The sequence below is a fragment of the Elephantulus edwardii genome, unplaced genomic scaffold (genome assembly GCF_000299155.1).
Source record: "Elephantulus edwardii isolate Elephantulus edwardi_28Jun2011 unplaced genomic scaffold, EleEdw1.0 scaffold00014, whole genome shotgun sequence".
Lineage (NCBI taxonomy): Eukaryota > Metazoa > Chordata > Mammalia > Macroscelidea > Macroscelididae > Elephantulus > Elephantulus edwardii.
This window is the reverse complement of record NW_006399764.1, coordinates 24,003,126-24,017,012: the sequence shown is the minus strand read 5'-3', so window position 1 is coordinate 24,017,012 and position 13,887 is coordinate 24,003,126. Positions and strand designations below refer to the sequence as shown.

Genomic DNA, 13,887 nt, shown 5'->3' with positions numbered 1-13,887 from the left:
TCAGTTCTGACTCAACAGCACTCAATGAACAGTGTGACACCAGGAAGCTGCACATGTCTTCAGAGCATCATCAAGATATGTGGGACAGTTTGGATGTATTTGTAGGTGTCAGAGAAAGAAGACCAGAGAGGTAATGTCTCCACAGGGTCAGTGCTGGAGCTGAGAACAGCAGGAAGAGCTGGGCCTTTGCTGTTGTCCTAATTCCTGGGAGGTGAAAACAGCTCAGTATTGAGCTGTTAGCCAAAATGACAGAAGGTCAAGTCCAGGTCCATGTAGAAGTTTCTGGTGATCTACTTCCAAAAATTCAACCATTCAACAGTTCTGCCCAGACATCTACAGGCACTTGAGTCAGACCAGAGTCAAAGGCAAATGTTATCATTTATTCACATCAATCTCCTGGCTTTTATTCATAAATACTTGAGTATTTTGAGTACATATAGTTGGAAATGGATTAATTACTCTGTCTATAATGTCTACTTAAGTTAGACTATTGCCTTTCAAGAATGATACTGTCATGCATTTTTTAAATTCCCTACTGTCCTAAACATATACTTTTACTTCCATAGTATAATGCAAATTATTGATTACTAATTACTGATCACATTCATCAGATGCTTTTCTATAGAATCAGGTTAATGTTTTATTTTTTAAGTATTTCCAGTCTACTAAAATAATTCCTGGGAATTCCTAGATTACATCGATAGCAAGTGTGCAGGGCAGATAAAGATCTAAAATCACACAACTGCTTTGTGGATTAGTTTATTAGTGGTGAAAGGCAGGTCCATATTTGCAATAAAACAAAATACAAAGACACAAAAATCTGCTATATCTCTCTCACTATCATCGAGTCAGAACCAACTTATATGAATGAACCTCTACTGGGTTTTCACATGGGAGGAAACTGTCTTTCTCTGATGGAGTAGATGGGAGATTCGAACTGTGCACCAATGGATTGGGTGCACGAACTCTTTGCCACTAGGCCACCAGAGATTTCTAAATATGCACTACTACCCACACCATCAGCTGGTTTTGGATGCAGTAAGGTTACAGACTATTACTGTTTAAAAGTTTTAACTACATCTTCTACATCCTAATTTAACAAATGAGGAGACAGAGGCTCAGAGATAGGCAATGACGTGAAGATGGCAGAATGAGACTTGAACCTGACTGCTCATCCAATGTTTTAAGTCTATCTAACATATCTTCTCAGCCCATTTAAATGATTAAATTTAGATTATCACATATATGATATTACCAATCACAAATTAACCCATATCGATCATATATAATTATAAATTTTATATGATTTCTTCATATAAAATTTCAAAAAAATCAGCCATAGATACTGAAGACCTACTAAAGACCTATCAATCAATAAAGACTTAAAGAAAGTATTATTTAATTTCCTGATGATACCGAAGGCATTTCAGAGCACAATAAAGCCTACAAGGTGTTATTTATTTATTGATTACTAAGGAATTGGAATCAAGGCACCCAATCTACCACCTTAGATTAGTCAGTTCAGACTCTGGCAACCATCTGAATCTCAACAGGTGCAGAATGACACAAGGTAGGGGAATTTGAACCACTGACCTTTTAGCTAGCAGCTTAACACATAAACCACTGCACCATATGTGTTCCTTCTTAATTATTAAATATTGTTGTTATGTGCCATCGAGGTGCCTACAACTCACAGCGACCCTATGCCAGCCCCGCGTATGTATAAATAAATGACCAGGTTAAAACAAAGCCAAATGAAGAGAATGCCGGATAACAGAGTTTCTTATTTCCACATCAATGCAATTAATAGGAATATATTTCTAGGTCCCCCAGACAACTGGGTAAAGCATACTACTTCACATACATAAAACATTCTTTTGAGATACAAATCATTCTTCTAACCCAAGCATCTTGTAAGCAGGTGCAGATGAGAACTGGGATTACTAAGACAATGTGAATAAAGGCTATTTTAAACTCCTTCCCTTTTCAAAATATGACTTTGCATTCCAGACATAAAATACGTTAACAATAACAACACTGATAATAATGGTAGGTCCAATTCTGAGTCAATGACCTGTGTATAGACCAAGAGGCATCTATGCGGAAGGATCAAGTATTTATTATGTAATTAACTTTGTTCAGCATCCAAGCTCTAACAGCCACTATTCATGGAGAACAGAAGATTTCCTATTGAACTGCCTCACGATAATCAAGAAGGACATTGTTGGGTCTACTTGAATTTCAAGTCAGGAATGCGCTTGACTGCTGAAGCCAGCATTTCTATTTAAGAATCACTCTGTGGGCCTTCAGATGGCTACCTAAATATACTTAGCATTCGAGGATGTCTGCTCTCTCCAACAATCGCTTTAGACGATAGTTAGATGTGCTCATGCTAAAATGTGACTCTCTTTTTTTAACATGCATAAAACCTTCAAATGTGATGCGTCTTTTTTTGATCGTTCAGGCCCAAATTATGACTGTTTTTGTCAGACACAAATAGATAAAGGAAAACAACGATCACTCTGTAAAAAATGATGAATGCTATTTCTTCCCACTTACATAACAAATTCAGCGGCTAAGCTTGTCTGTATAAAGTGGTAACTCAAGGAGAGGCAGTTATATGAAAATGAAACAACTGCAAACAGAAGGCAGGCATCTTTCCATTTGGGATCACAGAATGCCCTGCGACATGCCACTGACATGAGCTGGTAGTAAGCACTGGTTTGCTGATCTGATTCCCACAGAAGGGTGTGAGCTTCTAAAGAAATATCTCCCAGAAAACATTCAGAAGCCTCCCTTTACTGTTTGGTTTTGGATTTTTTAAATAACTGTATAATGTTCTAGAGATAAAAACAGACAAGAAGGTCTGGCCTGGACTCAGGATCCATTATTACACTGGGGCATGGAGACGTGGTACAAAAGACAGAGGTGATGCCACATGATAGACTCTTTAAAACGCACTCTGCCAAGGGATGGGATTGGGAAGACCCAAACCAGCCATTCAGACATAGTTTTTGCCTTCAAAACTTGCTTTCCCCCCAGTTCTGCTAAGGCACGGATAACTGAGTGACAGCAGCTGTTAGGAAAAATAATGATGAGTATTTCTTTCATTCTTTCTAGTTCTGAAAGAAGAAACTTAATGGGTTATGGTTATTAACTTCCTTTCATTTGTACCCTTTCCCATCCATTCTTCATTCACACTGGACTAAATGCCACGTGGACTTCAAGGAGATAGTTTTTCAACATGGAAGTGAACTGAAGGATTTATTTTTTTTTTAAAAAAAGTCAAGATATATATATATACACACACACAGTGCTATAGTTCGCTAGTCCAGGAACATAAGAGCCTATTTAACAAGGGGATAGGAGTAGACATAATTAATATCAACCTAATGGAGCAAGGTATATGGATAGGAAAAAGAAATAATGGAAATGAGATTGTAAGATTAAGCACTGAAGCAGAATCAGAGTGAAGACATTTCATTTGATCTTGAAGCCCAAGGTTATGGAGAGAAATATTCAGGAACAGAGAGAGAGAGAGAGAAGGAAAGAAACTACACTTCTGTGAAAGGATGAGATCTTCTGTGTATCTGTATTCTTAGACAAATCACACCAAAATGGCAAATGCTAACACGGTGAATAAAATTTTGTGGAAAAGAAATCAGATAAAAGGTGATGAAAAGAAAACCAATCTAATACAGGAATAATCACTTCAAGGATTTTAGAATTTATATCTAGATAATTGTATAACGTTATTTTTGGCTAAGAAAGGAGAGGAAATACAAGTTCAATGTCTTCTAGTTAACTGAATGGGGAATTAAGAAAAAAAATTGCTTGCATGTAGTGGAAATATAAATAAATGAAAACAAACCAGAAAATAAAAAAGAATGGAAAATCAGAAAGACTGGGTAGCAATGAATTATTTGTAGCCAAAATACCAAGTTACAAAGATACTTGTTGCTACGAAGCCTGTGGCAGCATTTTCTTTCTCTGTACTTAGTTATGAAAAATACCACCTCAGCACTGAAGACTGAAATAGGTACTATATGAAGGGAATGTGTTCCTTGCATTCCTCCTTGGACATAAAGAAGAACACGTTACGGGAGAAGTGACAGTGGAAAGAAGAGGCACCACTCTTCATCTATCACTCATTTTTAAATTTGATCCTCAAATTTTATCTCCTTTGGATAAACTCTGAGAATCGGCTCTAGGAAGAGAATCTCAGCATATGTGTATGTTCAACTTATGAAATGGACACAGATGTGGGAACTGTCAGTGTTGCAAAGATGATGTTGAAATCAAGCAACTGATCAATGAAAACAATTAAAAAGCACACTTGCAGGGGCAACAGCTGCTTGCGGATTTCCTAAGTCTGCATTTGCATGCACAATGCTTTGATGGCGGGAAGCAGCTCAGAAGATGGCTGGAAGAAACCCCACATGCATGTAGATTCCACACACGGTATGAGATTTGAAATGGCACAGACTTTTCATTAAGCTTCTAAATCTAAAGGAAACAGGATTCCAAAATCGTCTTGGTTGCACTAAAGCACTTCTACTACGTTCAACTGCATCACAAAAACACAGAATGACTGTTACGGCTCTCAAAACAGGGCAGCCTGCGATGGAAATACCGGGCAAGCTTACCTTTTATAAAGAAGGATTGCAATGACAATACAGATGATGAAAACCACTGCAAGGACAGGGCCCACCACCCAGATCAAGCCTTCCTCTTCATCGGTGATTGGCTGTGGATCCAGGTCCATGGAGACCACAGGGTCGGAGTAGGGGCTGGTTGCATACATCTTCTGAGGAGAAAAAAAATCTATTTCAGTAATAAAACAAAGGCATTTTAAATTATACATAAAATGCAAAGGAAACATTTTTAAATAGTCTTTATTCCTCTCTTTAAATGACATTCATCAAATTCTATTGTCCTCTGTATGCCGACACTTTCTATTTTTTAATAAATTAGGAATTCCTGGAAGGTAGAATTTCTTTTCCACCTGGCTTTTTCTGCTTAAAGCAGGGAACACAGAATTTTACACTTGGAAGGTTCTCAGGCAAATATTTGTTGAATATAATATATTGTCCACCTTCTTTTTTTAAAATTAATTTTAATGAAAGTTTACAAAGACTTAGGGTTTCCAGTCATTCACTGTTGCACTTTTCTCCCTCCCCACCGCCTCCCCACCAATTCACTCTTCTTCTTGAAAAGAAACACTCTCTCATTGTTATGCAATCCCTCCCCTCCAAGTCCACTCCACTATGAAGCTACTGGCCACCTTCTTAAACAGCTGAAATGACCAACACATGAAAGCACAAGCTCATTTTTTGAATGAAAAATCAGTGTATTTCTTTTCTAAAGTTTGGGGAACACAGGGTTCAGTGAGGACTTCATGAGGTGGCACTCAAGGAAGCCATGCGCCCAGCACCCTTTCTTCCATTGGGGAGTAAATAAGAAGGGAAGTGGGATCCATGCTGAAGCATCCAAGTATTCTCATCTTCTCCACTGGGCTCAGGAAAGAGATTAACTAGCTTTTCAAATGCAATAAAAGAAGATGAAAACTCAGTATATTTCCAGTCTTCTCAGAAACAGCTTGAAAGAAAAAAAAAAAAGGAAGGAAAGAAAAATATGTGTGGTGTAAGGCTTTACACAAAGGGCTTGGCAAGCTGACCGGTATCAGATAATATGATTCTTTACAGCAGTAGAATTGTTTGTTTTGGTTCATATTTTCCCTCTCCATCTGTAGGTCACACTGAAATTTTTCAGTGGACTGAAGTAAGCAAAACTTTCTGATCTGAAATTCTTTTCCAAGTGGCTTTGAGATAACAATCTTGTCTGCCAAGATGGAAACCTAAGTCCAGCTCTTCCCAAAGCGTTTAGATATTTCTATCCCCAGTCAGGAAGCAGATATGAAAAGGGAAAGGAAACAAAGCCAGAGTGAGAGAGAGACCAGCTTCATGAAAAGTGGAGCTGGTTGAGCACGTAGGGGGAAAAGGAAAGATTAAACCAGTCAAAACCAGTTCTCTACGCTCTTACTAGGAAACTCTGGTGGCCTAGTAGGTAGCGTTGCGTTGCCAACCAAAAGGCAGACAGTTCAAATCCACCAGCAGCTCGTGGGGGGCAAGATGGGCCATTTCTTCCCATATGATTCAGTGTCTACAAACCCACTGGAGGGTCATTTATGAGTCAGTTCCTATCTGATGGAAAGAGCTGAGTCAAACTGATGGTGTGGTCTGTAGGGAGACACACTGTTAACCCAAAGACTGTGCCTCTGGTGGTTCAGCCATCTCCAGCCTTGTCATCTACAGCCTCCGAAAACTGACTGAAGGTCAGTTATGAGTGGATTCTGACTTGATGGGAATGAGTTGAGTTGATGCTCTGAATATAAAGAGAGGATTAGGAAAAAAGCCCTTTCGAAGGGTGAAGAAGAGTTGCTATTTCCTTACTGTAAATTATCAGTTCTCCTCTGGGGAGGCTGGGCACTTTATCAACGTTCAGCCATGGACATCTGAGGCTTTCAAAAGGCCTGTATCACCCTAACGTTGAACTGATCGCAGGATCCTTGCTTACCATGCACGCTGAACGGAAAGCAGTCATGAAACTTCGGTGTTGTCAGCTATGTGAGCAGGGTGGGATGTGATTAGGGTGTGGGGAGCAATTAAGGTGTGGAGTGCGATTAGAGTGTGGGGTGCAATTACGGTTTGGAGTGAGATTAGGGAGCCAAATGGGTCAGTTTTTAAATGACCTGTCCGAGCCACAAATTACAAAATCTGTGAATAAATGAGACAGCTGAAATAAAGAGACAGATTCTTTAACAATGAGGATACATTTACAGGCTACTGGAAATATCTAAGAGAGATGCGGAACCGCATTAATGATGACAGTACGCTACAGCCTAGATCCAATGGGATTTCTCTTCTCTGCTGGATTCTCTGATCTGCCTCAATGTTCTAAACGTGATTGTCAGGATGTTCCTAGAGCTATTTAAAGAAAATACTTCTCAAATATCTAAAAGTAATTTCTTTTTTAAAAAATACACTTTCCAACATTCCATTCCCTTGATGTTCTGCTTTAAAAACCTTCCACTAGAAAGAGCAAGCATATTGGTGCATTAAACATTCCAGGGTGCCCACCACTTGGCTTCCAAATGTCATTCGGTGTACAAAGGAAATGCATGCAGGAAAGCTGCCTCTGTGCTTTGATTTTCCACCGAGAAAACCCTCCCATCATCTGAAGAAAGCCCCATTCCACATGCCCAGGGTGGAGGTATCTACTACATACACACGAGTAGGCACTGGCTTGGTTGAGCACCCTGTCTGTCAGATTCCAATCTCAATTAGAGAGCTACAGTCAGACTGTGTATATTGTTAAGCTGGATGGCCACTTCCACATCCAGCTCCCATTCCCACCTACACTGCCCCCTCCCTCTTATTTTATTTTAAACATTTAAAGCAACTCAAGCATAAAATGACGCCAGAGCCAAGATGAGTTACATAAAAGAAGGTAACTCATGATTTGGCGTGAATCCTCAACGCTACTGAATTACTTTCCAACATTCTTAGCTCCTCACTGATAAAAATGATTATGAAATTGCTCTAATTACAGGAGCCGGACCTGCTGGCTCCTTCCTAGACATACTTTTCCCCGGAGTCTGGGGAGCCATCGATGAGGTCTTGAAGGCAGTTATAGGAAAACAAAGTACCACTACTCCAGATGCAGCATGTCCAACACCTGGTGACATGCTGGCTGTGTCACATTTCTGATCTGGTTAGCTCCCATTCTCACCAGATGAGCAAATAGCAGATATTAGACAAGATGGGAATGTCCTAACTTCTAAGTTGTTGTCCAGGCAGTTTTCTTTTCATAGTGACCCCATCACTCATTCATTCCTCCACTGCTCATAGTGGACCCTGTCTTGGCTTTCTGAGGCTGTAAATCACACAGGAGGAGCGTACCCCTCTCTCTTTCTCTGAGCTGATGGATAAGAATCTCTGGAGGGGTTCAGCCTTGGACCTGGCACCATAACTCTCTATAAACGACACCACTGACTCAACAGGACACGGTCAAAGTACTAACAGGGTTTCCAGGCTCATCTTTACAGGAACAGACTGCCAGCTTCTCTTTGCCCGGTGCCACGGCTGGGTTCACACTACCAACTTTTACTTAGCAGCTGAATGCTTAAATGCTGTGTCACCAAGTCTTTATTAAAATAAAAACAGACATTCAAAACAACCGACGACATAGACTATGAGCAATGAGGATTATCACCCGCTTTTTAGAGATGTGTGTTGCATCAAAAGGTCTCCAGAAACAAAGCCTATCAATTTAATTGTTAGTTTAGTAGAAGTCCACCTGAATTCCTGTCGCCATCATTATAGGCATATTCTAACCAATGACGAGAGATCTTACATGGCACATTTAACAACATCTAAGGAGTAGGCGGCCTGAGAAAACGTCTGAGTAAATGGCCACACCCGAAAGTCCACTGATGTCAACAACTGTGGCTTTCCAATGGGGCAGCTGGTGGGTTAGAACTGCCCACCCTTTTACTCTACAGCCCAACACCTGACCCGCTGTGCGTCCAGGGTTCCTTAAGCTGATGAGAACTCCCGAGAAGGGAAGAGGACGGTGCGGTGGGGAGACGGCAGCACCCCGGGACTCACCGACTCGGCGTGCTCCATGACAGCCAGCACGAAGAAGACATACTCCTGGCCGCTCTGGAGCTGCTTGTTGGTGAAGCCACCGTAATGCTTGTCATCGCCCAGCGTGAACTCCGTGGGAAGCACATCAAAGTGAGCAGCGATGTATGGCTTTAATTCCACTTCTCTCCCGTAGCGGAGGCTCCTGCGTTTCCTAGATATCTCCTTGAGGAGCTTGAGAGGGAGAGAGAGGGACGCAGAATGAGAACCACGCACGAGAAGAACCCCAATTACTGACAGACTAACGGGACAGACGAACTCAGACCCGTGAACAGCTCAGATGCAACTTGTCCACATTTCACTGCAACATCACTAAATTTCATCTCCTTCAGCAATAAGATGCCAGCTTTTCTGTTAAAGACGCTGGTCTGATCCCGATGGCGCCAGGTTATAACGCAGGGCAGTAAGATTCTTTCTTGGCCAGTCACATCACTGTCCACACTAATAAAATCCTGCCAGGGGGGCACAGTGCCATGAAATTCTTCTCTGCCGATGGGAGAGCAGAAATTTTGATTCATAAATGCCTGCCAAATAGGGAGATTTATTAAACAAGTATAAAAAGTTTAGACTCAAGGGGTCTAAACTTTTCAGACATGACCAAGCTTTAGATGTCAGTAGCATTGTCAACTGTTCTTAATAATGAGATCATGTCTATGGTACATTGTTTTGTTAGGGACCTTGGCATCAGCTCTGACTCACAGTGACCCTACTTATGATAGAATAAAACCCCGCCCTACCCTGGACCACCATCAGAGTCTCCACTGGGCTGAAGCATATGATTTGTTGTTGGGTGCCGCCAAGTCAAGTATGACTCACACTGATCCTATGAACAATGGGTCTGAACCCTGTCCTGTCCTGTGCCGTCCTCATCATCTCTGACACACGTGAGCCCACTGCTGCAGTCACTGTGTCCATTCATCTCACGGAGCATCTCCCTCTCACTGACCCTTCACATTTCCAAGTATGATGTCACTTCTTATGGAACGGCACTATCCCCAAAGTGTGTGAGAGAAAGCTTTGCGGTTCTTGCCGCTCAGAAGCACACAGCTACATTTTACCCTAATGATACTGGTTCTTTCAGCAGTCTATGGGATCCCAAACCACAGTTCAAAGGCATCAAAACTCACTCGTCCTTATTACTTATCCAGTTCTCAGCAGCATACCAAGGAAATGAAAAAAAATCATTGTGGACTGAATGAGGTGAACCTTATTCTTCAAAAGGACATCACTGCTCCTCAGAACTTGGGAGAGCTCCCTGACAGTAAATGTTCTCAATGCAATATGTCTCCTCATCTGACTGCTAGGACCAGTGATTTAGATTTTCTCAAATCAGCAGAAACAGAGTACAAGAAAATATTTTTAAAATACACATATATTAAGGAGATTTTAAAGTTCTGGCTTGACGAGTTTCATTAATTAGCCATTTGGAGTTTTGCTTCTCACATTTCACTGGGAACTGGACCTATGGACAGACCTTGGCTGTCTGGGAGATAAATGACTCCACTGGGTAATCTCAGCACTGGCATCACCAGTATAGTACATCTGGACCATCTGATGATGAGTTAAGATCGGCTGATTAACTACGCAACAATCAGTCAGTGATACAGCAAAGTCAGAAGCTTTGCAGCAGCCTATTAAGTCAAATTCACTGTCGTTTTCTTTATTCCAACTCTTGGTGACTTGTCATTGGGTTTCTGAGGGCTATAAATCTTCAGTGGGAAAGACTGCTCATCTTTCTCCCGAGGAATGGATTCGAACCACTAACCATTCAGTTAGCAGCCCAACCAAAATGCTCAGGGCGCTCTGGTGGCCTAGTGGCAAGAAGCTGTCCTGCAATCCTTGAAGGTATGTGGTTCGAGGCCACTAGCTGCTCCATGGGAGAAGGATGGGTAATCTCCTCCCATGCGATTAACTGATTCTGAAAACCCTTGTCAGCTATGGGTCCCTTCCAATGTGATGGCAAACAACAGGCGTTATGACACCAGAGTTCCTTAGATTGTTGACAGATGACATAAACCATCAAAATTAGCCATTATCTTGAAGTTAGAGTCACAAATGACTGCATTATCTCAAGGTGAGCCTTAGAAGTATGGAGCAATGAAAAGCTCTGGCTATACGACTGTTGTGAATTAAATGGAACTAATATGTCGGGTTAGGAAGGGCATACACCGATGTGTCCTGTCTCCGTATCTTTTCAACCTGTATGCAGAGCAGATTATCCGGGAGGCTGGTCTCTATGAGGAGAAATGGGTCATCGGGATTAGTGGAAGATCTATCAACAATCTGCATTATGCGGATGACACAACCCTGCTTGCTGAAACTGAGGAGGACCTGAAGCACTTGCTGCAGAGGGTCAAGGACTGCAGCCTCCAATATGGGTTGAGGCTCAATGTCAATAAGACAATGATTCTCACCACTGGACCAATTGGCAGCATCAGAGTGGATGGTGAAGAGATTGAGATTGTTCACAGCTTCAGTTTGCTTGGCTCCACAGTCAACACTCTTGGCACCAATAGCCAGGAAATTAAAAGTACTGTGATGGGAAAGTCTGCTGTTAGGGACCTCTTCAAAGTACTGAAGAGCAATGGTGTTTCTCTGGAGTCTAAGGTGCGTCTGACACAGGCCATGGTCTTTGCAATCACTTCTTATGCATCAGAGAGCCGGACAATGACTAAGAAGGATAGAAGGAAGAATTGATGCTTTTGAGCTGTGGTGCTGGAGAAGAGTATTGAGAATACCATGGACTGCTAGGAAAACAAACAGATTCATCCTAGAAAGGGTTAAACTGGGCGGCTCCTTGGAGGCAAGGATTCTGAGGCTCTAACATACTTTGGACATGTTGTGAGGAGAGACCGGTCCTTGGAGAGGGACATCATGCTTGGGAGGGTGGAGGGACAGCACAGGAGGGGAAGACCCTCTATGAGGTGGATTGATTCAGTGATGGGGTGACTGGCACAGGACAGAGCAGAATTTAGGGCTGTTGTACACAGGGTCGCTATGAGTCACAAGTGACTTGATGGTACATAACAACAACAACAACAACATGTCGGGAAAATTAATTTTGACTAATAGTGTCGGCTCTACCTAATCTGACCTTCACAACAGCATGTTCACTGGATGATATTTATCATGTGAAGCACAGTCCCGATAAAGGAAAAATGAGGCCAGAAGAGAATTTTGAGAGTAACGCTGTTTAGAAGGCCTCTCTTCAATTTTCTGGGCATGGATGGAAGGCACACAGGAGGAAACTGGAAATTCCTTTAGGCCATCATTCCATTCGGTGATACGGCTCCAATCAGTTTAATTTATAGATCTTTTCTTTTAATAAAAAACATTTTTTGGACATATACATTTGAAAGAAGAACTCTGCTTTGTCAAACTTGGCAGATAAAACTACTGTTGTCATTGTTCTGTGCTGTCGAGTTGCCTGTGACTTCTAGAGATCCAATGTGCAACAGATCTGTAGCCTGCCTTGTCTGGAGCCAGTCGTTTTGTCTGGAGCCAGTCTCACGGACTCGGGCACATCTACTCCCATTGTCCCAGTCACTGTATTAATCCATCTCATCCGGGGTCTTCCTCTCCTGCATTGTCCCTTCACCCTTCTGAGCATGATATCCTTCTCCAAGGACTGGTCTTTCCGGGCCACTTGCCCAAATTATGTAAGAGGGAGCTTTAAAATTCTAGCCTCCAAGGAGAAACTTGGTTTAGCCTTCTCCAAGACAGACCTATTTGTTTTCTTGGTGGTCCATAATATATTCAAGATTTTTTCCATCACCACAACTCAAAAGCATTGATTCTTCTGTCATCCTTAGTCACTGCCCAGCTCTCTGAGGCATAGCAAGTAACTGCAAAGATCATGGCCTGGCTTTGGCACACTTTAGTCTCTAGACCGGCATCTTTGCTTTTCAGCACTCTGGAGAGATTCCTGACAGCAGATTTTCCCAGTGCAATTTATCTTCTGATTTCCTGACTTTTGGTGCCAAGTGTGTTGATTGTGGAGCCGAGAGAGAAAACTACAATGGTTTTAAATTTTTTAAAATAAACACAACTTAGGGGAGCTCTGGTTGCCTAGTGGCAAGGAGCTGCAACTGCAATCCCAGAGGCGCATGGTTCAAATCCACCAGATGCTCTGCCGGGGAAGGAGGGACGATCTCCTCCTGTACCAGTCAGATCTGATTTGACGATACACTCACACAAAAATAATAAAATTAAAAAAAAAAGAAAACAAAAATAAACACAACTTTTCTTTTACGCTGATTTACTTATAAAGTTCTTATACATTGCTTTTCCACACTGGTGCTTTCCTATTTCCTTTACCCACTCCTGCCTTCACCCATCAAACTGTGCAAACCTATGATTAACCGCCACAATCCACCCTGCCCATCCTCAACCCTCTGCTTCCTTCTTCTCCCCCTTGGAGCCTCATACACATTCTACGGTTTTATGCAGTATTTGTCCTTATGGGACTGAGTTCTTTCACAGAGCATAACGTTCTCCAGTCCCACCAAAGTTAGGCAATGATTTACAAACTCATTACTCCCACACGGTGCATAGTATTCCGTGGTGTGAATGTGTCATAATTTCTTAATCCATTTACTTGTGGTTGGACATTTGGGCTGTTTACATGTTCTTACGATGCTGAATAACACTGCTATGAACTTTGGTGTACAAGTCTCCATTAGTGCCTGAGTTTTCATTTTCTCAGTAGTGGAATAGTTGGGTCATAGGGAATTTCTATGTTCAGCTTTCTTAGGAAATGTCAAACTGCTTTCCAGAATGGTAGGACCATTTTACAATCTCACCAACAATGTATAAAAGTTCCCATCTCGTCACATCCTATCCAGCATTTATTACTTGTTGTCCTGTTAAACTTTGCCACTGATACTGGGGTGAGATGGTATCTCACTGTGGTTTTGATTGGCATATCTCATATTGCCAGTGACTTGAAGCATTTCTTCATGTGTCTGTTGGTCATCCAAGTATCTTCTGTGAAAATTCTTGCAGAGAATTGTTTAAAATAATCAAATATAATTAAAGACTGAACTCACTGGCAGCCAAGTCACACTGTTCAATTCTGCGTGCCAGACGGCTTTTTAGGAAACGGATTGCCAGCCCTTTCCTTAGTGCCTCTGTAGGATGAGTCTGAATGACCACCCATGACATGAACTGGTAAGTACAAACG

General features: G+C 41.8%; 1 protein-coding gene across 5 annotated transcripts in view; it reads right to left on the bottom strand.

Annotated features, from left to right (window-relative positions):
* PTPRD (protein tyrosine phosphatase, receptor type, D) overlaps nt 1-13,887 on the bottom strand; it is a 367,796-nt gene that overhangs the window by 172,556 nt on the left and 181,353 nt on the right. For all 5 annotated transcript variants that reach the window (XM_006881300.1, XM_006881302.1, XM_006881303.1 and 2 more), the window contains 2 exons: nt 8,670-8,879; nt 4,647-4,807 (listed from right to left, as the gene is read on the bottom strand). In XM_006881300.1, coding sequence (XP_006881362.1) covers nt 4,647-4,807; nt 8,670-8,879 — 371 coding nt within the window. The remainder of the gene's footprint in view (nt 1-4,646; nt 4,808-8,669; nt 8,880-13,887) is intronic.